General features: G+C 55.5%; 2 protein-coding genes across 11 annotated transcripts in view; both read left to right on the forward strand.

Annotated features, from left to right (window-relative positions):
• ATP11A (ATPase phospholipid transporting 11A) overlaps positions 1-5,461 on the forward strand; it is a 170,137-nt gene extending 164,676 nt beyond the window's left edge. For 2 of the 6 annotated variants that reach the window (XM_058548505.1, XM_058548506.1), the window contains exon 29: positions 1,007-5,461. In XM_058548505.1, coding sequence (XP_058404488.1) covers positions 1,007-1,237 — 231 coding nt within the window. In that variant the 3' untranslated portion in view covers positions 1,238-5,461. The remainder of the gene's footprint in view (positions 1-1,006) is intronic. The other 4 variants (XM_058548507.1, XM_058548511.1, XM_058548508.1 and 1 more) reach the window with 2 other exon arrangements.
• Positions 5,462-12,211: 6,750 nt separating this feature from the next.
• MCF2L (MCF.2 cell line derived transforming sequence like) overlaps positions 12,212-25,794 on the forward strand; it is a 186,706-nt gene continuing 173,123 nt past the window's right edge. For 4 of the 5 annotated variants that reach the window (XM_058548513.1, XM_058548516.1, XM_058548515.1 and 1 more), the window contains exons 1-2: positions 12,212-12,269; positions 19,534-19,706. In XM_058548513.1, the coding sequence (XP_058404496.1) occupies positions 19,538-19,706 (169 nt within the window). In that variant the 5' untranslated portion in view covers positions 12,212-12,269; positions 19,534-19,537. The remainder of the gene's footprint in view (positions 12,270-19,533; positions 19,707-25,794) is intronic. The other variant, XM_058548523.1, reaches the window with a different exon arrangement.

Consider the following 25,794-nt stretch of genomic DNA (forward strand, 5'->3'; position numbering starts at 1 on the left):
GTTTATCTGCCCCAGGTAAGTGACCTGCCTGAGCCTGGCTGGACGGCATATGGTTGTGTATTGCACACATGCACACCCACACGTGTGTGTGCATATCCCGCCCATATCTCCATGTGCCAGGGCAAACGTTCCATGCGCACTCGTGCCGTCGCTCACTCAGCAGTCCAGTGTGCAGTTTGCCAGAACAAAGTTCATTCCTCATCCTTGGAGGTGGAAACAGCTTCACCTAAAAGGTCTATCAGGCAAGACAGTGTTTTGACATAAGAAGTGGAATATCGCCTGGTTTGCACTGAGCGCTGGCTGGGCAGGTGTCTGGTGCGGCTCCATGGTTGTCCCTCAGCTGGAACGTGCAGCCGCGTCTGCCTGGAAAACATGGCGGGAGATGCAACTGTGTTCACAGCGTGCCCGAGCTGGACCCAGGCCTGACACGCACACCCATCATCTCTCCAAAAGAGGCATTCTCTGGCGTGGCTGTTCCTTTAGAGAGGTTTCTCTGTACGGCTTCCCTGCAGTCCCCCAGCCTGTTAAAGTAACCCTGTCTAGGATGTGTCACTGGCCTCTTGGGCTGTTAATAAGAAACCGCACAGACGGCATCCGTCTGCGGGCAGAGAGAACCATAGGCTGGAGACCGAGAGCCAGCCGGTTGAGAGGACGTGTCCTCTGTCTCTGGGGGCAGTTTAGCACTCTTACGTTAAAGGAATCAAACTTAGTCCCTGGGGCCTCTGAGAAGGAAGCTGTGCATATTTACCTGCATCGTCTTTACCCGGACGAGGGATTGTCGCTCCCTCAGTATCAAAGAGGGAGAAGTTTGCAGCCACAACGTGGTCGACACGCCGCCCCTGTGTCACAGTTCAGAAGGGGTGGGTGCTTCTCTGGGAGTCCATGACCCGGGAGCCAGGTCCGGAGTTCCCAAGGCAGCAATGGCCGTGGCTGAGGCAGATCTGTGTTAGAGGGGATTCTCGTAGAGGGTCCTGGGACTGACTCTGTCTTTTCTGTTCTCCAACAGAACACGTGTGTGCGGTGGCAGGACCACCTCCCAGAACTCACCCCTCTTGCCTCTCTGCAGAGCCTCCACCCCTCGGCCGCCTGGCCAGGCTCCCACTCTGAACAGGTGACGTCATTGTGCTGGGAGAGCAAGGAGCACGAGGCCCCCGCTCATGGCGCTCGGCTCTCCCTTAGCCGTCGCCATCCCAGCTGGAAACCCTGCTTCGGGGGGCCCCCGAGCGGGGACGGCTGACAGACGGATCACCAGTTCAAGCCTTTAAGAACCACACGTGAGCGTGTGCTGTGCATGTGTGTGCTCTCCTCTCCCCCAGGGAGGGACTAGGGGGCAACAGGACCTGTCTGGAGGGCGTAGGCTCTCAGCCGAACCGGCACCGGCTCATCGTTCCTTGCAGGCCGGTGGTCTTGCCTGTTTTCCCTCGTGCATCTAGTTGGGCTGCGACAAAGGACGTGTGGGGGCCTGGTACATCCCACCGCACAGCGGTTCCCTTCGCCCTGTGTCAGGGTCTGGTGTCCGCACCCTCCATCGTCTCCAGCCACGGCCATCACTGGAGGACGTCTGCGGCTGGCTGCGAGCGGGAGGCAGTCACACCACTGACAGTTGTCGGAGCACGGACGTGGCCCGCCCTCTCGTCAGACAGGCCGGCCCTGCCTCTGCGCTCCTCCCTCCTCTGACGCTTCTGCTTCTGGAGCCGGCAGGACCAGCCATCACCCTCGTGCCCCCATTCCCGTTCGTGTCGCAGACTCGCTGCTGCTTCTGCCCAGAGCCCTGCTCAGAGCGAGGCTGAGCTCTGGGGTAGTGTCTGCCTGAGCACGTATCTCTGAGGAGGCATCGCCTGCATGTTTTGGGGTGTTATTGGATGTTCCCAAGTCTCCTTCCCCGTCCCCTGTCGCCTCTGTGGAGAAAAAAGAGTGTTGGCGTGTGAGGAGTGAGTTCATAGGCACGGAAGCTCCCAGGACAGGTGTTCGTCACACGCTCCCAAGGATGGAGCTTACCCTTTACTCTTGTGGGGAAATGATGATTTCACGGGTTTTAGGGGCAGGGTGGTGGGGTGCCCAGGGCGGACATCTGGCTGTGACAGTCAGACCTCCTTTCAGGGTCCTCATCGAGTGCTGGCCCCTAGAGGTGGTGTTCGTCCTCCAGCGTCGATTTCAGGCCCACGCGGGCCAGACGACACAAAGGCCTGGGAGGTCCATAAAGCAATAGTGCTGTCCAAGGCTGCCGCTCGCGCCCACGCTCGTGCTCCGAGCAGCCCTGAGCTCTCTGTGGGGTCTGCTTTGTCTCCCCTGCTGTCCATGCTCTCCGTTGGTGGGTAAGCCATCAGGAGGCTGCCGTGTCCTATGCTCTTGTCACTCTCCTGTACCAGTATTTCTGTAGAAGTCACCCATCTGACATAGCCTTAACGGTCCGTAAAGAAGACATTTCGTTTTGAGAGTCCACTTCACACCTTGAAACCGATGCCTTTCTAGAAAAGCATCGCCCAGAAGCTGAAGGAGCAGCAGGCATGTGCCCACTGCTCGAGTCCGTGTGTGGAATCCGGGCATGTGGGTAAGTGCGCACCCAGTCTGCTTCCCAGGTGCTTTGCGTGAGGTGTTTTTGGAAGTTCAGGTTTCACAATTTGGTTGTACGGTGTTTCCCCTACAAAATGTTTATTCGAACTAGGGGATGAACTGACAGCAAGAACAGTGAGCACGAGTGGTTGGGATAATTAAGGTGAAGTCAAGACACCATACCCAAGGGCAGGGGAAGGGATGCTTGGCTGCGCATGAGACGGAGACTGGGAGGCAGCCAGTCCGTCCTGAGGGTCCTCTCCGCCCGTCCGTCCCCGCCCTACCCTCCTGTCTCACATCCCACCTTCTGTGTGGTGGCCGCCCTGGGCCTTCCCTGCAAACAATGGCGAGGGCGAGTGCATTTTTACCTCCGTTTTTAAGAACCTGCTCTGGGTATGAATGTGACCCTGGAGGTGCGGTTCTCTGTATCTTTAGTTAACAGATTCTTTGTAATGTATTTTTTTAGAAATCTTAAAATTGCCTTTGCACTGAAGTATTTTCATAGCTGTTTATATCTCTTTTATTCGTTTATTTGTTAACACACCATATCTAATTTTTAAAGTATGTTTTTAAAGCTTTTATTTTTTAAGTTGATGAAATTTTTGGCCACTTTATATTTAAATTTTGGTGAGAATTTTGGCTGAATGTCTCAATAGCTGATGAATGTGAACTTTCAGATCTGATTTTATTCTCTGCACCTGTTCATTTAGGTGTTTCTGGGGCAGCCATTAGTTGCAAGGCGTATTTAGAGCACGATAATCTGCTAGCGCATTCTTCACCGTTCATTGCGATTTTGTCTGCTTTTTGTTTTGTTTTTAATTTCCATCCTTCAGCCTTAAAATAGAAGCTTCTCGCTTGACGGTTCAGTGTCCTCTTTCCGCCTGTTTGAGACGGCGACTGTTTACCTCTGATAATTCAGTCCCCTTATGAAAGTCACATAACCCTTCCACGCTCCAAAATGTCTTTTAAAAAAGTGTGTGGGAAATTATTAAGTGACTGTGCCTGATAATTTGAAATAAACATGGGGCATGAGATAAAAAATAAAAGGAGAAGAGAAGAGCCCCCTGAAATGATGTTTCAGATGTGACCTAATGCGACCTTTCACCTCACAGTAGTATTTACTTGTCTTAACTAAACTTAAAGCAAGGAATGTCAACTTGAAGCCTTTTTCTTAGTTTTGAAAATCTTCTCCGTGACTGCACACGTTAATAAATTATTAACTCATGCTTTCCCACATTGGTCCTAATATCTTGTTCCTGCCCCGTGCTCTGTGCCTCAGCAGCGGGTCGTCTATGAGGCACCAGTGGTCCCGACCACGTCGAATTCTCCTGCTTGCAGCTCCACGGCACTCACGGCCACACTAGGGCATGGTGTCAGCTCGCACACATGCACACACACGAGTGCACACCCATACCTGTCCCCTAGGCCCCGAGCATCCCCACCTCCTTCCTAAGGGGACCCTTGGAGGAGTGTCCGGAAGATCAGGCCCCTTGGACCTCCACGGTGCACCCTGGCAGGAGCCAGAGGCTTTGCAAGCAGCCCCCGCGTTCGTGGTGGAGCTGTTGAGTGAACGAGGCCGCAGTGCCCTGGCCTGAGCTCCTCCTCTTCAGCAAGTCCAGCCTCTCACTGACACCTCTCCAGAGCCCCGCTCTCAGGACAGGTGGCCCAGAGCAGCATCGGGCCCCTCCCAGCTGCAGCATCGTCTCCGAATGCGTCCAGGAGCAGGGCTGGCCCTCCGCCCGAGGCAGCCAGGAGAAGGCGTCCTGCTCTCGGTGACTCCTTTTAGAACCCACATCAACCCGCTTCTGTGCATTTGACCCGATGGGGTGAATGCAGACCCGATGAACACGGGGGGCCTGGCCTCGCACGACCCTGGCAGTGGCGGTGCCTGCACGAGGGAGCAGGCCAGGAAGGACCTGTGTCTGCAGGGCGGGTTCACAGAATCGCAGTTCAGCCTGGAGAGGTTTTGCAGCTTTAACTACAAAATGTCTTATGTATGCTGTTATAACTGTTCTTAACTTGTTGGGTGTCAGCCAGATGTCCAGTGCATCCTAAAGGGAGTTTTCCGGCGTTTTTCTTTAAAACCACTAAGTTCATCTGTTTTGCCCTGACTAGTAATAACCTAATGCAACCACTTCTACTTTATCTTAAAATATGATTTATTTGACAACTCAGAATAACAGCTTGTTATGCAGTTTCTTGCGTTCCAGTTTCTTTTGGAAGTTTCCCATTTGTAACTTTAAAAACAGGAAAAATGTCAGTTGGCAAATGCATTTTTTTTTTTTTTAAGCTAGAGGGTAGGTGAATGGGGAAGAGAATCATTCTGATATTGTCTATAAACAAAGCTTTAATGAAGATGCGTTGGAAGTATTATTAAAGTGTGATTCTACTTTTGCAGAAAAAAAATCTGAAGATCAGTTTATATAGCTTTATTTTTTACCTTATCGAAATACACAGAATTTTAATACATGTACATTACCTCTGACCTAAAATTATAATGTGTGTCTGCATTGTTGTTTAAAATGTCCATTCATTATGTGATGTAATAAAGGAGAATCTTCAAAAGTATATTTAACATGAACGGTATCTATAGTCATTGTCATCATAAATACTGGAATTTATTTTTAAGTTATTGAATATCGTAGGTACGTTTAAAATCATAAATCAGCCTCCAAACGATAATGTTTAATTGATGATAATTCATTAACCTGCTTTGAAAAATTAAATTGTGAGTTAAACCAAATCTTACATTTCTGTAAAGTTTATTTTGTATGCTGTTTTTAACTCTTATTTATGTAGATAAAATATGACTTGATAATATTATATTGGACTTTTCTGCAGATTATCTAAGGAGGGGACTTGAATCTGCTTGCAATAAAGAAGAAAAAATGTCTGGTTTAGTTTCTTTATAAATAAAAAAAAAAGTAGAAGTTGAACTTAAATTTCTGCTCACAGAAGGGAAAGAGTAAAGGCTCTCCCAGCGTGAGTGTTTCTGTTTGGGATCAAGTGGAGAACGTGCTGTGGGAACAACTTCCCTGAAATGGGTGGCGTGGGGTGGCTCTGCCCCCTTCTTGCCCTGCTGGCCCCCTGGTCCCGCACTCCCTGAGGCCTCAGGTGTGGGGCGAGGGGCCCACACAGAGCAGGAGTGTTGGCGTCGGATTTCTCACTGTCCACCCACCTCCAGTGCCTCCTTGACCGCCCTGCCCCAGACCCCAGACCCCAGCCTGCAGCCGTGTTCCTGGGGTGTACCTTCCCCCGTCCATTGAGATTCCTCCAGGTTCTCCTCTCCTCTTGTCCAGACTCCAAGCCTTCCGTGGGCCTCCTGGGCTCCAGCTGGTCACACCCAGCTCCGCAAAGTTGGAGAGCAAGCGAGTTCTGTGCACCCCACCACTCGGCCCACTCGGCTTCTGGGTGCTGCTGCCTAAACACCCAGGGACGCCCGCCTGGCTCCGGGAGGGCTGAAGCTCTGTGCCCCCAGTCCTGCACCTCTCCCTCTGGTGGCCATCGGCCTCTCCGCCCGCCCACCGCCGTCCCTCCAGCTTCTTGTCTTGTCTGAAAACTCTAACCTCAAAAAACCACAAAACCTGACGCCGGGTTCCAGCTCCTGGGATTCTGACTTGATAGGGGTGACAAGGGTGGAGGCAGGTTGAGCATCCCCGGATCACTTTGCTGGGCCAGTGCTGTCCCCTCGTGGCTGACTGTGCTCTGCTTGGGCATCGTCATCTCAGGGTCCTCCCTGAACCTGGGAGGGAACGGGTCAGGCCTCAGGCTTCACCGTGTGTGGTTCTAAATTTGGGACCTTTTTCCTGGTCCTTGAACACCACAAAGCAAGCACGCAGCGAGCACGAGTGGCACCTGCTGAGTGGGTGACTGTCACAGTGGCCAACACAGAACTCAACAGAATGCCACGGCTGCCACCGGAGGTACATGCCACCGTGAACCCAGTGCCCCTGGGGGCTTGTTGTCCAGTGTCCACAGCTGCCTGGGGTGACCTGAACTGTGGCCACACTAACCAAGTAGCCAGGACGAGCATGCTGCCTGTTCTCAAGCTGAGCGATAGCTTATTGGTGTGAGGCTCGGCAGGTGCGAGCGGCCAGCGTCCACGTGATCGCACCCGTTTATTTCACTTGGTCGTATCCCAGCTCGATCAACACCCGTGCACAAGGAAGCTTCCTCTTTCATAGAAAACTCTCAGAAACACATAATTTCTCAATTCCTTTCTTGCACTAAGCAGATACACTAAAATGTTATAATCGTATTAACTTCCCTGGGAAGAATGCTTACCTTTGTATATTTTTATTATTTGAGAGTTATTGGAATAATTCAGGAACATTTAATTAGAAAGCAAATTTCTAAGTCGTCCTTGAGATACGCTTATTCGTCCTGACCATGCCTGGCAGCCCCAGCAGAAATCTGGGCAACCCGGCATCTAAATCAGATGAAGACTCGCTTACGGCTGAAGACAGAGACCCCACAGTTAGTGGGCAGGTGTCGCAGTTAAAGCCAGTGGGTCTTAAGTAAACACTTGCTGCTCGGTGTCCAGAGAAATTCACACCTCGTGCCCACGGCCGTTAGTTATCCAAGGCCGCTTCTCCTCGCCTTCCATCACTCTGTCTGCTCTGTTGACCCATCAGCCAACGTGAGAGGTTACAAGGCCCCAAGAAAGCCACAGAACAGCTGGGCCTTGCACCCTGGGGGCCTGTTGACAGGCGCCACCCCATTTGTTTGTGAAAGCCGTAATGAGCAGTACGCATTCCTGGATGCGTCACTTCCTAAGAGTACATATTATCCTTTAAAATTAGTTACACAAAATCATGATCTGCAAAAGTTCACTCATCAATGCTCCTATTCACTCGGTTTTTACAAGATTCAGAGAGAGGCAAAAGGTTTTAAGATTACTAAGAATAAACATGTCCTCTTCAGAATCTGATAGTTCTAATACTTTTAGAATTTTTAAAAGACTTACTACAAATAACATCTCAAAATGTGAGTTAAATATCAAAATAAACATGATGCTTTAATTAGCTAAGAATTTGCTTTGTTTGTAAATGATTACAGTTCCTTGATCTTTATAAACTAGTTGAGCAAAAAATATGTATGTTATTAGGGGCAAATGGAGGCTAAGTACTGACCAGTGCCGTTAAATGTATCGACCCCGAGACCTTGCTACGATTGTGAGCGTGTGCAGGTGGTCTTTTATGTACTACTTACGTAAAAGAATGAGCAGGCAGCACAGAACGCCCGTCCTGCTTGGAAATCACTGTACCTTCTGCAAGCCCTCGGAGCAGCAGCGTAAACAAGGTACCTGCTTGCTCACTGCCTTCCTTTCCTGGGGCTGCCATAACAAAGGTCCACAGACGGGGTGGCTCACACAGCAGGAACTGACTGTCTCAGTCCTGGAGGCAGAAGTCCAGGATGGAGGTGTCAGGAGGCTGGTTCCTCCTGGAGGCTCTGAGGGAGGATCTGCTCCAGGCTCTCCCCAGCTTCTGGTGTGGCTGGCGATCCCTGGCTTGTAGACGCCTCACCCCATCTCTGCCTCCATCTTCCCATGGCGTTCCCCTGTGTCTGTGTCCAAATGTCCCTTTTTTATATGGACACCAGTCATGTTGGGTTAGGGGCCCACCCTAATGACCTTATTTTACCTTAGTTTCCTCTGTAAAGACCCTATTTCTAAATAAGGTCACTTTCTGAGGTACTGGGGGTTAGGATCGCAACACATCTTTTTGGGGGACATAATTCAACCCACAACAGTCTGTGTTGGGGACCCATTGAGAGAATCCAGCTTTGGGGCAGTCGGGGCGAGCAGAGGCTGCATCTGCAGGTACGTGTGGGGAGGTGAGTAGCAGAGGCGGGCGGGTGTCTAAGGGGCCAAGCGCAGCCACCCCTCGGCTCCATCTCCACCACAGCTGCACCGGAGCCGACTCACGTGGCCTCCATCGCCTCTACCCTGGAGTGCCGGCAGGTGCCCACCGGATACCCAGCAGGTCCTGGGGTCCCGCCCACGCCGAGGGCCCCAGGCTGAGGGCCGGGTGCTGAGCCTGGAGAGCACCTGTGGTCGGCAGAGCCTGATCCGGGAAGCCTAAGAAGTGCTAGTGAAACTGAGACCTAGAAATTAGGATTTAACCGTCTCTTGCGGCCACACCATTTCTTCAGAAATCATTCTTTCTCCACAGAGAAAAGGTGACATGTGGCAGGGAAGCGATTTCCCCTTTCCCGCTGCAGCGTCAGTCCCCCCCATCTTCTGACTTACCCCATCAGCACCAGAGCCCTCCTTAAACGGATATCTCCTGTGACCGGGGGCCCTTCAGCGTTGACACATTTCTCAGCTCCCCTTTTAAAAACTCCTCCAAAAAGGTGTCCATATCTGCTGTCTCTGTCTCTTTGCCTGCCATCCTCTCTCAGCTCCCCCAAATCGGGCTTCCGCCCCACTGGGACGGCCCCCGGGGACTCCCCCAGCACTCCAGGGCAGATGGCAGACGTGGCAATGGGGCACCCCTCCTGGTGAACGCCCAGTGCGGGGCCTGGGACAGAGGAGGGATGGATGACCACGCTGCTGCCGGAAGAGTGCCTGTGCCTGGAAGGCTCTGGCCCACCTGCCCAGCAGAGCCAGCATTCTCGGGACACTGGGAGCCTGCTGGGGCTGTGGTCAGCCAGGCCAGCTCTGGCCATTTGCTTCTAGAAGCAGACTTGTAGGAGCCCCCACAGTGCAGCCAGCAGCGAAGCAATGAAACCCGAGGGGAAGCGAGGGATGTCAGCTGGGAGGAGAGGCCAAGGTAACCCCGTCCTCCCCTGAGGCTGGTTCTCCGAAGCCCTAGGGATGGGGTAGGCAGGCCCCACACCGAATGCCCCTCAAGGCCCCTCAGGACTCCAGGGCCAGGCCCCTTAACTTGCCTGCAGCCAGTGTGTCCCAGCCATCCCCTCCCACCCTGGGCCCAGCATGGGGACAGTCTGAGACATTCTGGGGCTGCCCCAGGTTTTCTGAGGGGAGGAGGGTATCCTGACGCCTCTCTTCCTTCACCTTACATGCAGAGCTGGGAGGTGTTTGCCCACTCAGATCTTATTACTTTGGGGGGACGATGCTTTCACATAAAGGATTTAATCTCAAATGGTAAAGTTTCAATCACCACATCAGAGACATTGGGAGGATTTGGAAGGCAGAGGAACCTTCCTAAACTGCCTGTTGGGCACAGCGACCAAAGGGGAAGCCTCGAAGGACTCAACCACGAGGGCCCCCAGATACCGTCCTCACAGCCTTCCAGGTGCTCCTAAATGCAGCATGATCGCTGTAAGTCCCTACAACTTACGTGGGAGCTACAGCAGGCAAACCGCAGTCCCCCTCCCAAGACAGGCTCAGGTCCTGCAGCCAGAGCTCAGAGGGCACATGTGCCCGGGCCCCAACCCATGCTGGGTGCAGAGAAGCCCCCCTGCCCCGCTGCTGATCCCCTCACGGCAAGAAATGACAGTCCAATGTGAATTATCCCCTATATTTCTGCCCCTGGGTGCACTGTCCAGACCCCGTTTGTGATGGTAATTTTCTCGGGCCTCATGGAGGCTTTGGTAGCTGAGACAGCCACAGAGTGGCACAAAGGGCCTCGGGCCGGCCCGTAACAAGCCGGGCACCAGCGGGGCGCTGCTCAGGACGAGCCAGCAGCTGAGCCGGGCTTTTGTACTTGGGGGAATTCATTTCCTCTTGAATTACTTCAACTTTAGAATCAGCCCTAACATTTTCTGAACAGCACAGAAATCTTGGGGTTTTGTCCTCTGCGCGTTCCCTGCGTGGTGACCATGTCCCAAAGCAGGAAGCTCTCGTGGAGAAGCAAAGACGCCCCGGGTGGGTGGGTTCCCGGGCGGCTGCCTGCCAGCTCCGTGCCGGTCCTGGTGTGGGTAACTGAGGTGACTGTTCGGGATCCTGGGTGGGAATCCCTGCATCGTGGCGGAATGCATGTCAGCTTGGAGCCTGTGCCGGGCGGCCTGTGGCCTGCACAAGTTCTCTCGACCAGGGTCTCGGTGCGGGTCACTGGCCATTTCCCCCCATTCTCTGCACCAGCGGCTCTATCTGCTGTACACCCTGCAGGAACTCCTCCCCGCGGGCTCCAGGGGGCTGCCTCCCTTTGGACTGTTATTGCTCAATTAAACAATATTTAATATAGCCCATCAGAGAGCATCTCTGTTACCAGAGGGTCTTTGATGCTGTCGGGCAGCGAGGTCTTGGTCTGAAAACAACAGAAAGGAGCAGCACCTCGGCGCACTCTGACCTCTTCCACTGTGGCCCTTGGACAAGGGAAACCTGCTGGGTCTCTGACTGCCACAGGCTCTGGGGGGTTTCCAACCACAGCCCCTCCTGTCTCCACGCTCATTCAGTGAGGAAGCTATGGGGCTGAGGGAGTTCCCCTCCCATTTAATTTCCTGTCCCCTCAAGTCACCCCCCCTTCTCCAGCCTGGCCTGACCTTCCTCAGTGAATCTGCCCAGCAGTCCCCTCAGGACCCCATCTCAGGCACACCCACCACCTGCCCTGGGAGACTGTGGTGCCCCAGCCCGTGCAGTCCGGAGCCAGGGAGCAGCTCTGAATTCCAGCAGGCCCCCAGGCAACGCTGTGTGGCTGTGGGGACCACACCTGGAGGAGGAAGGTGAGTGCCCAGGGCTCCTCTCCAGGTCAGAATGGCATGTGCCCAGGGGAGGGAGGGGGGCTCAGGCAGCCCTGTGACCCCCAGGTGTGTGTCCTGCACTTAGAGTTGCCTCTGGGTTGATGATCATTTCCCTGTCGCAGAACCCCGTTTGGGTTTTATTCAGACTGGCTGCCCACTTTTACCCACGACAGGCAGATGTTTTAAAGCGCCGACTACAATCAAGTTTGTATCTAGGTCAACATTCCCGTGTTTTAGTCTTTCTATACCATTTCAATTGTTTTAGTTCTAATCAAGAACTTCCATGTCCCCTCAATCTTGGAACACAGGAGAATTAAGAGGCGGGGTCTTTTTTCTTTTTCTTGTGAACGTTGGTGACTCTGAATTCACAGGGGGTCAGCGGCGGCCACCGCCCCACCCGTCACCCCGTCTCTTTGGACGTCGCCGGCGCAGGGGAGGGTCGTGGGCAGCGGGGATCTGGCGTGGGGGGGCCTGGGAGCTGATGCACGACCTCCCTGCTGGCCCCTCGAGGGGCGGGCAGACCCCGTTTTACGGAGGAGCTCGGGGAAGTGGGGTCGAGCCGGGAGGACCCCAGGCAGATCACTGCGTACAGCCCGTGTCCCCTTCTGTCCGCGGCCTGTGGGCGGGGTCCGGACGACCGGGCGTAGGGACAGGAGCCCCGCCCCTCCGCACGACCCCTCCCGGCTGCGCTCAGGGGACGTGGGGGGGCTTCGGACACATGGGGGAGGGAGGGGGAGGTGAGGGCAGAGCTCGGGGCGGCTCCTCCCTCCTCTCCCCCGCCCCCTCCCCGCCTCCCCTCCCCCTCCTCCTCCCCCTCCCATCCCGCCCCTCCCCCAGACCTTTACCCCTTTCTCCCCTCCCCCTCCTCCCTGCCCTGAGCGCTCCGCACCTCCCCTCCCCCCCTCCCCACCCCTCCTCTCCCCTTCCCCCTCCCTCTGGTCTCCTCCCCTCCCCTCCCCCTGTCCCCGCCCCCCTCCCGGCGGCCGGAGGAGGAGGCGGGGCGTCCGCGGGCACCTGCGGGCAGAGGACGGAGACGGAGGACAAGGACGGTCCCCCCACGGCCGGGCCAGGTGTGCGGGGCGGGAGGGGTGGAGGGGGCGGGGGGGGTGCGGACGGAGCGTCCGGGGCGGACAGACGGACAGTGTTCTGCGGGCTCAGATCGGCGGGGACCGCAGTGTCCGGAGCGCGGGCTCCGAAACACAGACGCCCCTCCCCATTGTCCCCTCGCACCCGGCAGGTGACACCCTAGGGCCTCTCCTGCTGGGGTCCCCTCGGCACCTCCCAGAGCCATGCCCCAGGCTCTTCGACCCCGCGCGGCTGATGCATCTGGGGTCCGGGCAGGGGTCCCCGGCAGGGCGGCGTGGGGGGCAGCACGAGGTGGGGTCCCTCACCTGAATCTCACTTCCCTGGTCGCCGGCCAGCGTCCCCTGTGGCAGGTCCCCCAGCCGGGCAGGGAGAGGCCATGGCCCGCAGTCCAGCTGCTTTGCCTTTCAGCATAGCAGAGAAAAGAAGACAATGCGGTTTAAAAACAAGCCTGTCGTTTTCTCCTTCAACTGGGAAGGCCGTTCCCACCATGTGTTTAAAAATCACACTTGGTTGGTCTTCATGCGTTTGGCTGCTGGCTGAGACAGCTGCGGTCTCCTGTGTAGACACTTAAATGGGGGTGGGGGGTGGGGCAGGAGGAGACTTTTCTGGAGCAAGCGCAGCCTCTTAACTTTACTAGAAAGGTCCCCATCCCCGGGCACCTGGCCAAGGCTGCCCCTGACCGGCTGCTTGCGGGGCCCTGGCCGGGGAAGGGGTTAAGGTGACCGGGAGCACACAGGCAGGATGTGCCGGGGGGTGGCCGTGGGAGGCCCCAGGATGTGTGGCCACCGGGGAGCGGCAGGGCCACACCACCAAAATAGAAGTGTGTCCCCAGAGGCTGCTCACAGTGCGGTGTCCTCGGCCCCCTCCCTTGGCAGGTAGGAGTGGGGGGGTGTGGGCCCAGGGGGGAGCCCTGGCTGGGGAGGGTCTTCCAACACACACGTCCCGTGGGGTGATTGGCCCAGAGCTGGTGTTCAGACCTAAGTTCATAGACCGAGCATTTTCCTGAGCTCTGAACTCTGCCCCAGCCTCCGGGGATCCGGGGGGACCACCGCCCTCTCCTCACGCCTCGGGGACAGGGGACAGTCCTGCCCTGCAGTCCTGGGTGGGCGGTGAGGAGGGCGCTCTCTCTGGGGTGAGTTGGCACATTGGGCCCCAGAGGATCCCCCGCGGGCCAGGGCAGCGCCCTCCAGGTCCTGATTCACAGTTTGGGCATGGTCCTGGTGCATTGTGGTCAAGACACCAACCGAGACCACAGTGAACCTCAGTTATGCCTTGTGTGAAGTGGAGGTGATGCCAACCCGGCCACCTCACAGGGCCGTTGTGAAAACAGGAGATTTGTGTGAGGACAAAGGCCTGCGGCCAGAGGCCTTTGTCCTCCAATTCAGGGGACTGGAAGGATGACCCTCTTTGGTTACATGTTCCTGGTTTCTGGGGCGACTCTTTATAAAACGTGGTGCAGACCCGGTCTGTTCAGAGACCTGCAGGAGCAGCTGGGGGGACCACAGGAACCGACACAGGGACGGGATCTGCAAAGCGCAGTGCAGAGGGAGCCGTCTTCCTCCTGAATCTGAGTCACTCCACCCCTCCCCCCACTGCTGGGCCCCTGTTGAATTCCCCAAACCGGCATCCAGGATCAGCCTTCTAGTTGACAAGCTCCCTTTCTGAGGCTGAGGCCTCGTGGTGAGGACTTCACTAAAATCTGGACATTTATCTCGGAAGGCAGCCTCTCGGCTACTCGAAGTGAAGTTACGGTCACTTGGAGAGGAGAAGTCTCTGCCCTAGGTCGTTAATTAACTTTGTAAGATGCAGGGAGAGCTGACCCTGGAGTGGAGGATGCTGGAGTGTTTGTGCGATGGAACTAGGGTGGCCTGGAGTGACACCAGCTGACAGCATCTGGCCCCCAGTTCAGTTGGCATGGTGTTACTCTAAGAGGCTCCTGGAGAAGAAGAAGTTAGATGTGCAGTAGTAGCCATGACAGAAACGTAGTGTTCTGTGTAAAACTTGGCTTCTTTCTCTTGAGTTCACCCCATTTCCCCCTTTGTATTAACTCGTGAGGACGTTGGTGACGCTCCTGTCCGCCAAGTGAGAGGCTGTGGATGCGCAGGCTCCCTCTGCAGGTTCCTTGTCATCGTGGTCCTCAAGGGAGCGCCTGCAGCCCGGGGCACAGTCTCAGGCTGCTGGTTAGAGTGCAGGCTCCTGGGCCCCTGAGCTCCCTGAACCTGACCAGGTGGGCCTGGTGCTGTGTCTGAAGTGGGCACCTGTGACCTCAGTGGGCTTCTCCCTTGGGGAGGGCAGTTGAGGATGGGGGGGGGTCTTCACCTAAATGCCTGCAGAAAGACCCTCTGCGGGCCGAGTGCCTACCTTAGAGCAGGTGGTGAGGAACTAGGGGGAGTTCCACCATGCCGTTGGCGTGGGGTGGCCGGCTGGCAGAGGGCCGGGACGGTCCTCTTGAGGACTGCCCTGTCACCTGTAGCGTCCTCGTGGGCCTCGTGCTGGCACGTCCTGTGCAGCACTTTCTCCTTGGGATGGCTACACAACCGTGTCTCCTCCTGGCTTCCTCCAGTAGAACTTCCAGCCCAGGAGAGGATACCAGATGTCCCACGGTCACCAAGAAACTCCTGGGCATCTGGAGGGTCGGATATCATGACTTTGTGGTCAGGGGCCCATCCAGAAAGTGACTCATGGAGCATCATGGCAGCCCGAGGCGGCTTCAGAACCCACAGGAAACCCAGCCCCTCGCTAGACCCTCCCAGGATCTCCCAGAGCCCAAAGGACGGTTCCCTATGAAGCTCTACCGAGGCGACCATGCAACGGCCAAGTGTCCGCCTGCAGAGACTGCACCAGGCCAGGTGACCTCTGGGACTCATCAGGTGAAGCGTCAGATGTAACTCACGATTGGGCCCTTCAGTCCACCTGTTGAGAAAGTGGAAAACACTATTCCAATTCCCGAGTTGAAACAAAGACAAAAGTCTGAACAAATCTAACAGGAAAGTAATGATGTGGACGCCAAGGAGAGTACCAGCCGGCCAGCATTTAATGTCATCTTCACCACGGTCCTCCTTCTCGTGTCTGTTTCTTCATTTGGAATTAAGGGTTAGAGAAGGAATGTGGAACGGACTCCTGCAGGGAGAGGCCATGCTCTTGTCTGCACAGAATGTGCCTGAGGGGTAGAGCCCAGTGAGCTGGGAGGGATGGAGGTGAGGGGTGAGGAGTTGAGGTGGTGGTGGAGAGGTGGGGGAAGAGATGGCGGGGAGCAGATGGAGGGGTGAGGGGAAGAGATGGGTGGAGCAGATGGAGGGGTGAGGGGAAGAGATGGGTGGAGCAGATGGAGGGGTGAGGGGAAGAGATGGGTGGAGCAGATGGAGGGGTGAGGGGAAGAGATGGGGGAGCAGATGGAGGGGTGAGGGGAAGAGATGGGGGAGCAGATGGAGGGGTGAGGGGAAGAGATGGGGGAGCAGATGGAGGGGTGAGGGGAAGAGATGGCGGGGAGCAGATGGAGGGGTGAGGGGAAGAGATGGGTGGAGCAGATGGAGGGGTGAGGGGAAGAGATGGGTGGAGCAGATGGAGGGGTGAGGGGAAGAGATGGGTGGAGCAGATGGAGGGGTGAGGGGAAGAGATGGCGGGGAGCAGATGGAGGGGTGAGGGGAGGAGATGGGGGAGCAGATGGAGGGGTGAGGGGAGGAGATGGGGGAGCAGATGGAGGGGTGGGGGGAGGAGATGGGGGAGCAGATGGAGGGGTGAGGGGAGGAGATGGGGGAGCAGATGGAGGGGTGAGGGGAAGAGATGGGTGGAGCAGATGGAGGGGTGAGGGGAAGAGATGGGTGGAGCAGATGGAGGGGTGAGGGGAAGAGATGGCGGGGAGCAGATGGAGGGGTGAGGGGAGGAGATGGGGGAGCAGATGGAGGGGTGAGGGGAGGAGATGGGGGAGCAGATGGAGGGGTGGGGGGAGGAGATGGGGGAGCAGATGGAGGGGTGAGGGGAGGAGATGGGGGAGCAGATGGAGGGGTGAGGGGTAGGAGTGGAGGAGGAGGGGTGGGTGCAATGCAGGCAGGGAGAGGGGCTGGGCCCCTCAGCCCCTGGACATGCCCCGCCACATTTCCCCTCCCCGTCAGCTCCCCTCCCCCAGGGCCGCCTTCTGTCTTTTGAATGGTAGGACTCCGTTTTCAATGTGGGCACTTGGTAACTGATTCTGCCGGTGTCACGAGGGACAACAGTGCAGCCGGCTGTGATATTTCTGCTGTAAGTGTGTTTCTCTAGTGTTCCGGCTCCTCCCAGTTGAGGAGCAGCTGAGGAGGCAGTCGGATTTGGTGCCTACAGCAATTAGTCCCCTGTGAGTGCGAGTTCTCGCCTTGCTGGGCAGCCCCGCCTCCCTTCTCCAGGGCCTGTGACCCTGTGGTGAGTGAGTGTGGGCGACACTGAGCTGGGTGTCAGCCTGTTTGTCTGCAGGGGACTCGGGTCCGTGCACACGCCGGCTCTTCCAGGACTGTGAGCTCCTGGAGGGTGGGGCAGCCTGGTGTCTGCGCCCAAAGCAGCGAGGAGAACGGAGCAGGGGCCGAGCCTGTGGAAGAGCCAATGAGGCTAGCCGACTGGGATGTCCCACTGTGCTCGGCCAAGCCCAGCCACCCAAGGACTGAGTTCTCGTCTGTGCTCCGCACCTGGAGCTCCAGAGAGGCACAAAGACCCGAGGGGCCACCATCAGCTCCCCTTGGTCCACACTGCCCGTCAGGGCTTTTTCAGTGGGAAGCTGAACACCCAGGGGGCGTCTCAGTGCTCTGTGGTTCTGCCAGTCCTGAGATCTTTAAAGGGAACAGATATCAGCGACAACCCGCGTGGCCTGAACTCTGGATTTGTCCTCTGTGCCCCTGGGGTTACGTGGCCATGGAAAACCCCCTGCGGGGGAAACCGCTTGCTCTCCTGTGCGGGGGCCTCTCTGCCAGGATGTTTCAAGATAGTTGTCACCCTGGCGTCCTTCACCTTTTGGGATGCCACTGTCCAAAGCTGCTGGGGACATAAGATCCCAGAGGAAGAAGGGAGCCATAGGCAGGAGCCCCACCCTCCCCAGGCCCCTGGCACCAGCTGCCCTCAGCCAGACCCAGTGGTCTCAGGGTGCTGAGGCTGACCAGCCCGCGCGGGAGGCGGCCCTGGACCTTGTCCATCTTCAGCCAAGTCAGGTGAAGGGACGCTTGTTCTGTTTTTCAGAACAAACTAATTAAAAGCAAACCTTGGATCTTGCCACTCATATTTGAGACCAAGGAACCTTGACTCTGCAGGATCCTGCACAGAGAGGACAGAATGGGCAGGGACGCCTCTTCGGGTTGGTGGAAGGCTCAAGTCCTGTCTGGCTCTTCTGGGCCCTGGGGGAGATCTCTGCCGGTGGGGATGCATGTGAAAGCATGTGCTGGGCCTTCTCCTGCAGGTTTCAGATCACGATCAGCCTGTTGGAAATTCTGAGTACAATTTGGAAGAAAAGAGGGCAAAGTGGGATTTTTTTGTTTTTTTTTAACCAGGGAAATCTTCCTTCCTACCTTTTAACATCAAAACTAGGCTTAAGTGATCAGAAGTCTTTGGACCCGGGTCTGACTGCTCAGCAGTCTGTGCCCTTCCTGGAGCGCCACCGGTAGTCCGATTTCCTTGGAGAGATGGATCAGGGACTGAGGACCGGTGAGGAACGCCGAGGCCCGAGGCCCTGCCGGGGTTGTGTGGTCCTGGGATGTGGCTCCGCTTCTCTTATTTTCACTGTGATGGTTCCTCATTGTGGTGTTAGTTTAAGAAAATGGTATAGGATCCGGAAGACACACCTGGAAGTGTGACAGAAGATACGTACGGTGACAAGCACGTTAGTGACCAACGACACTGTTAACAAGACCAAAGAATGGGTGTTTTTGTAGGCTGGGCAGTGGGAGCCCAATGCAGTCTCGTGTGTTTCGGCAGGAAGAGGCGGGGGTGGGAGAAAATGCCACCTCTTCTTGTCAGGGAGAGGTGTGGGGTTGGTGCACCCCAGTGTTCGGGATCTGGACTGTGTGTCCCCCAGGCCTGTGACAGTCCCTTCCTCACTGGAGTGGTCGTCGTGCCCCAGTGCCGTGGTTCTCATGAAGGCGGCACATTGGAGCCCCTCCCTAGGGCCACTGGCGTTGGTGGGCTTATGAAGCTGCTGGGCGCTGGGAAGGCGGCCAGATCTGTGTGCGAACCTCGCCGAGTGCAGGCTGGCACCGTGCGGCCAGGTGGTCAGGGAGAACCTTGAGAGGAGGAGCAGCCAGGGCTCCAGCCCACGGGAATGAAAGGGGAGATTCGGGAACAGGAGGGCATGAATCGAGGGTCCCCTACAGTGCTGGGTCCCCTGCGGGGGCTGGGTGGGTGTTTCCAATCTCCACGTGACCTCCTCCCCTGCGATCAGGGTTTCCTACCTGGTGTGGCGTGAGGCAGGGACAGACGCTCACCTGGACGATGAAGCAGAATGTAAACAGCGAATGGAAAGACGACGTTGCTGGTAGAGCCACTAGTAAAATTTATTCAAGTTACATTATTTACATCTTTATTCCTAATGAAGGGGCCCTGCCAGGTGTTGGGCCAACAGGGGGAAATAGTAATGAGTCATAAATAAGTAAAAGACCTAGTATAAAAAGAGTAGTAATTACCTAATGAAGGTGAAACGCTTGCGATGATTTCAGAGGGCTTCTGTTTGAAACACAGTTGCTAGTTGTCTCTTTAAATTCAAGATTGCTTCCCCAAAAAAACCTGATTGAAGTTTGGTTTGCCAAATTTTCACTGGAGGAATAATACTTTAATGTTTGTTCTGGAACTCGGCAGACATTCTTTACTTAGAGGATTTCAAATGTTTTTAAATAATCTGAATAAGCAGCGGTTTTGAAAATTTGCCAGTTTAATGAATTAGACTGTGACATTGAAACCAGGAGAACCAGGACTTTTATGTCCTTGAAACAAGATTCTAAATGTCAAGGGGAAAAATCTACGTTTTTCTTAAGTAGCAGAAGTAAATAATATTTTTGCTTATGCAACTTTATTCCATTTCAATATTATAAAAGAAGGTTGCTTGTTTAACTGAACATTGATAGAGTAGAAGTTCGTTGGAGAAGAATGTATTTAGTTTTAAACAGACTAGATCCATTTCAGAATAAACACTGCAGGAGGCTGTATCTGGTTATTTGGGCTTTGTTCAGAGAAACGGCTGTGCTGTCTTTTGGCAGCGTGAGCTCATTTTCCTCTTAAAATCTGGTTTTCACATGACAGACTCATGTTTGACTGCTGGAGATTTATTCTGTGCAAGAAAACTGGAAGCAAAGATTGTTCTTCGCAGCAACGAGCCAATGAGGCCAAAACGGAGGAGAGTGATCATCAGATTGATGTCTCTGACGTCGTCAGGCTTGTTCCAGAGCAGCCCGAGGGAAAGGCCATTCCCACAGGTAGGGCAGGTTTTAAACCTTATTTGGATCCTGAAGCTCTTTGCTAATTACTCAAAAGTCCTGCTCTGAGCTGTTCTGGCCCTTTTAGGAGACTGATGTGTTAGATCTGGCAGAAGAGTTTAATGCCTGCCTCCCGGGGCGCCTGCTGGGGGGACAGAGTCAAGGCAGGTGCCCCTGCCCAGCCTCGTGAGACGGTGTCTCAAGACGCCTGCTTGTTTGGCTTCCTGGTGGTTATTTAAATGAAAAATTTTAAAATGAGGCTGGCTCCGGTGAGAGATTGGTGGTAATGTTTATTCGGGTTTCAAGGAAGCATGGTGCGCCTGAAGGGGAAGTGTTCCCAGGCTCTGCTTCGGTTTTCAAAAACACAAGAGCTGTTGTTTGAATTTGGTGTGTTGTCGTGTGGAGATGATGAAGCTTTTACCGGTCACCAAATCTGTGGCCCAAAGACAGAATGAGCAGCGCACCGTAGTGAGAGCCCCCAGCCCCCTCAAAGCTCAGCCTGACCCCTCAGTCCAGGCCAGGGGCCCTCCTCCCCGTTCCCGGTCAGTCTGAGCTCTGGTGAGTCTCGTACTGGAAGGAAGTGCCGGCTCTGGGTCTTGGTTTCTCCTGCATTGAACTAGTTGTTGCCGTCCTACAACCGGACTTGGAAAGTTCCGCTTTCACTAGACCAGGCGAGAGCACCCAGGGACCGCCCGCGGGAGGGGAGGCGTGAATCCGATGGTGAGGTCCTGGCCTGCTACCGCAGTGTCCCGCTGGGCCTGGATCGGAACCAGCAGGCTTCCAAAGCCAAAAGCTAGAGCTCATCTGAGAACTTTGGTAGCACTCCTTTGTGCTCTAAATCTGGAGCTTTCTTGGCCTTGCCCTAAGCTGGCATTCCCCATCATTGGCCTGGACTGTGGGGCTTGGTGGGCAGAGGTGACTCTCTGAGAGTGTCTGTGCTGCTGTCCCTGGGCTGCCCGCTCAGGGCTGTGTCCAAGGTTTCCATCCTATGACCTGCGTCCAAGTGTGAGGATCGTAGCTGGGCCATCTTCAGAACTCGGCATTTGCACGGCTGCTTCTGCAGATAAGTGTTTGTCAAGCGACTGTGGGGTGTCTCGTAAGTACCCCCAGGCCCCATAGCTCTGCTGACGGACCCTTGCGCGTGTGAACACTCCTGGCTATTTGAGGTTGGCTGCGTGGGTGGTGGCATTCTGGTGTGGTCGCCCCACCAGCGTCTGGATTTAGTTTTGCAGGTTTAGAAAGTTGATTTTTGTCACTGCCCTTGACTGTTGGGGAGTGAGAGGCTGAGGCCCGAACCTCTGAGTTCGTCTCCCCATGATGGGAGCGCCACGTCTTTCCAACGCCATGTTCTTTCCTCTCTTTACTACCAGGCACAGATCCGGATTCTCTGATCTGTGTCCCCACGAGGGAGGAGGCCAGTCCTGGGCTGGTCACTGCCTGGGAGAGCGAAGGGAGCAGAGCGCGTAGGAGAAGCCACCCCTCTCCGTGCTCCTGCCCTGCGAAGGGGACATAGGAGGGAGGCACCCTTCCTCTCTGAGGGAGAGGACGGTGGACTGGTGTCAGTGCCGACTGGTCATTGACTTCGTGGCGGGAAGGTTGTCTAGTCTTTCAGTGCTTGGCTTGGCTGCACATTGACCGCCTGTGACCAAGCGGACCTAGGCGTTGGTCGGCTTTTCTGAGCCTGGTGAACCTGCGGTGCATCAGGTTGGAGGGCTGTGATGGAGGCGGCCTGTGGGGGAAGCTCTGTCTCCATCCTGATGGCCCGAATCCTTCCCTGGCTTCTCTGTGTCTCCCAGCTGAGCAGCACGCCTCTCCCGATCTCCCAGCAGCACACTGCGTGGGGATGAGGTGCCTGGTTGTCACTGTCCCTCACTGGCCCTGCAAGCATGGGCGCGTAGTGGAACCTCTGCACAATGTGTGTCGCCGTGCGTGAGGGGCTACCATGAGGGTCCCGCAGGGGGCGCCTGCTCAGGACGGCTGGCAGAGCCGGGCTCCTGATCGTGTCATTGTCCGATTCCTTCTTTCTCCTGTAACCTGCAGAGCCGCGCTGGCTTCCCAGGAGTCCTGGAGGCGCGGGCGGCTTCGCCAATGAAGCCGGGTTAGGCGACCTCCAACCTCGGACTCCAGAAAAGGGGAAGGTGATCTACTTAAAAGTTCTGAGCGCAGAAGCCCTTCCAGTTGTCCTTGCCTTGTTCCCTGTTTCCTCGTGGAAAGAGAAGGGCCGTATGGGGGCTGGTGGCCAAGGAGGCAGCTGGCACCTCACCCCGTCTGCCGTCCTCCTGATTACGTCACCCGTGGGCCCTTCGCCCCGTTCTAGCCCAGCTTCCGGGCAGCTGCTTTCAAGGCCCTTTGGGGCAGTGAAATCTGCTGTGTCAGAACTTAAGATTTTGAAATCAGTAATAGTTTTTTTTATTGTGGTAAAGTGTGCATAACATAAAATTTGCCATCTTAACCATTTTTAAGTGTACAGTTCAGTGGCATTAAGTACATTCACACTGTTGTGCAACCATCTGCTCCATCCATCTTCAGAACTTTCTCATCTTCCCAAACTGAAACTCTGTCCCCACTAAACACTGACCCCTCTCCCCCTCCCCCAGCCCCTGTCACCGCCGTCTGCTTTCCATCTCTGTAGATGTGCCAGCGCCAGGGGCCTCATATAGGTGGAATCACACAGCATTTGTCCTGTAGTGACTGGCTCATCTCACTCAGCATAATGTCCTCAAGGTTCATCCATGTTGCGTCAGAATGTCCTTCCTTTTTAAGGCTGAATAACGTTCCATTGTGTGGATGGACCACATTTTTCTTATCCGTTCATCTATCTATCGATGGACACTTGGGTTGTTTCCACCCACTGGCTACTGTGAATAATGAATGCTGCTGTGAACATGGGTGTATAAATCTCTCTTCAGGATCCTGCTCTCCATTCTTTAGAGTATACACCCAGATGCGGCTTGCTGGGTCCTTGAGTGCTAGTTAGTTTTGAAACCGTGATGAAAGCTGCTTTTCCCCTGGCTGTCTTGGCTCTGCTGTTGAACTGGGTAGGAGCAGAATGGAAGGGACTAGCAGCGTCCGGTGAGACTTCCAGATTCTGTGTCAGCAGACGCTTGTCTTGAGAAGGCCACTCGGAGCTGGGAAGTGCTGGGCAAACACTGTTAAGCTCTCTTGGTGCAGCTATAACCCTCTGTCTGCTCTTGGCTTTTCTTCAGCTGTCTTCGTGGCAGCATGCTACGTGACAATATGCTTTACCATGTCGATTCAGCGCTTTTGCCGTTAACTGTTTCACGATCGCCGTGGGGAGGCCTCTGATCCCAGGGGACTCTGCCGATGGCCTTCTTGGAAGGTTTCTGCCTGTGACTCGGCCTGGGGCGCCTGTACTCCAGGGCCCGAGGCCTCTGTGAGTTGGCCCCATGGGGGATCAGGGCACCTCTTGACTGGGCTGGGTGCAAAGGTGACCAGGAGAGGCACTGTGAGGTCGGCACTGTGGCCTCCAGAGATCATCTTCTCCCTGGGCGTGCTTTCTCGGGGGCTTCCGTCAGATCTCTTCTGGAGTAGCAGCCCCCTCTGCATCTCCCCAGCCACCTTCACTACAGCTATAACTGTCTTTCTAGAAGAAAGCCTCTCCGTGGGGCCGCGCTGCCCCCCGGGATACGGCCCGTGGGGGCCCTGCTCCCCCTCCTCTCCACGCTCCAGCTGTCCTGGCCCCTCCATGCCTGCCGGGGCAGCTGTCTGTGCCGAAATACCCCCTGATCTGCAATTACCCAGCCTGGGTTGGGCTGGGGGGTGGCCTCCCTGCACACCTTTGTCATGCAGACACCGACACCCCTCCACGCAGCCCAGATACTTGGCCGACACGGAAGTCCCAGTGAGGCCCAGCCACTGTCACTGTGTTTCCTCCACCGTCAGAGGCCCTGAGGTACCGGGCAGCTAGCGAGGCATGGGCCTCCCCTCCCTGGCCGTTTCTGGGTAAAGGGCTGTCGGAATAGGATGGAGCCTCTTCAGCCCTGGGAACAACTAGGACAGAGCGGGAGGAGTCTCCCTGAGGCAGGAGGCTGGGGGTCGCCCCAGCATGAGTGGGCCTGGAGCTGCAGAGGAAGAAACACCGCATCCTAGGCATTGTGCTTGCTCGGGAATACGGGGTCCTGGAAACGTTTGTAGTATTTTAGAGAGCCACGCACACATGTGCACATGCACACAGGACGTTTTTCCGAGGGAGCTTTAAGCTCATCTGGCTCTCCGGGTCTCTTGCTCTCCATCTTCCCCGTGGGGCTTTCGTATCTGCACCCCAGATCCCATGTCAGCTCGCACTCCGTGTGTGCCTTAGGGCCGGTGGATGACACGTTTGCTCCGATCTGCCTCTGGCTCCGCACGCGCCCGTGTCGCCCGCGGGACACGGTGGGGGCCCGATCCGTGATCCCCGTGGTCACGGCATGGCGCACTTTTGGCTGGCTTTCCTCTCCTCCAGCACCAGGTGGACACGCCGCACCAGCAGGCCCCGGGTCAGGCGAGGATGCGTTTGACTGGGAACAGTTTGTTCTTTTTTTTCCATGCCCTCTGTCCTCTTAAGACTTGAATTTGAGCGATCAAGCTGTACTTCCAATGATGAGCAGTTACCTGTCACAGCAGAGGTGAAGGGGCAGAGCCGGTGGCTGTGAGGCCTGTCAGGTGGCACAGGGGCGCTCTCCTGTTTCTAGAATGCATGGCTATGCGTGTTTACTTTTTAGAAGTTCTATCTGTTCTGATCAGTTAATGATGCCAACAGTTGTTCCCGGCAAACCTTTGAGGATCAGACTTGAACAGGGACTGGGCACGGCTTTGTGGATAAAATACTTAATGCAATACAAATACTTGGCTTGGGCTTCCAGTGAACAGAAGGTTTGCAATATTGGGTCGAATCGTGAATTGCCCTAGTGTAGGTCAAAACCCTTCGAATGTCGAATGTCGGTAGTTTCCCAAGGCTGAACCTAATCTCTTAATGCGTCTGATGTGAGATTGTCCAGGCTTCTGGCGGAGCCGAATGGTGTGGGTGTGTCCACCTGGGGAAGGAGCTGCAGGAAGGGAGGCCTGGGCCCAGCCTTGAAAATGCTGTGACCATGGCGTTCGCGTTCAAGAGTCTCACAATGGGGTTTGCAGAAACAATTAGCTTGGGCTGAAATGTATTTTGGGAAAAGTGAAAAAGACCACAGGAAATCAATGCTTGGGGGAAGATGGCCTTTTGAGGATCTCCAGTGTTTCTGGTGTGGACTGGCGTGGGCTGCAACCACGGCTTAGTGGAGAGGAGTGGATGCGTGACCGGGGCCTTTCCAGGGTCCAGTGGTGCAGGCTGTGATAGACGGCACACTTGCCGTTTCCCGGCTCTTCATCTTCAGGCTCACAGCGCTTTCTCGGGAGAGTCATTGTTTCTCCTCGAATGTCGTTAATACTGCAGAGCTGTCTTGCGGGGCGGCATGCCAATGGCACAGTGCTTGAGAGGCAGACAGTCCCGAGAACAAGCATGGGGGGCTGCACTGGGCCAGTCTTTCCTCTGTGGTTTTGTGAATATGCTGTTTGTGGAAACGGAGCGTGCGGTGTTGCTGCAAATGATGAACTTCTCGTCTGTAACCTCGCCCGATCCCTTGGTCTTTTCCATTTGGACTTTTTATATGATTTAGGAAGCTAGCAGGAGTTCCCTCCTTGTTGAGAGAACATGTTCACTGCACGTGAATTTACAGGCGTTCGGGGACCAGCCGGTGGGTTACTCGTTGATGCTGGAAGCACAGTTGGTATTGTTCTCACGGCGGCTGCCGAAGGCCCAGGGTCAGATGAGGCAGCAGGCTGGGGTGGGCAAAGGGCTGCGACTCGCCGGGTCTCAGGTAAGAGGGCTTGGAGGGGGTCACCCCGTGTGCCTCTGCAAGGCCTTTGGAGATTCCAGGGGGTCCTCTGTTCCCCCAGGGGCTCCTGGATGACTTTCCGGAGTGGAGCTGACTTGGTGTTTTCATCATTAATTAAAACAAATGTGACATATTAACCTAGAACCCTGACGACTGTGAGCTGGTGGTGAAGGTTCCTCACCTGAACTGAAGATGGCGGGAGCAGCTCGTCTCCCAGACCC

This window comes from Diceros bicornis, chromosome 9 (assembly GCF_020826845.1).
Source record: "Diceros bicornis minor isolate mBicDic1 chromosome 9, mDicBic1.mat.cur, whole genome shotgun sequence".
Taxonomy (NCBI): domain Eukaryota; kingdom Metazoa; phylum Chordata; class Mammalia; order Perissodactyla; family Rhinocerotidae; genus Diceros; species Diceros bicornis.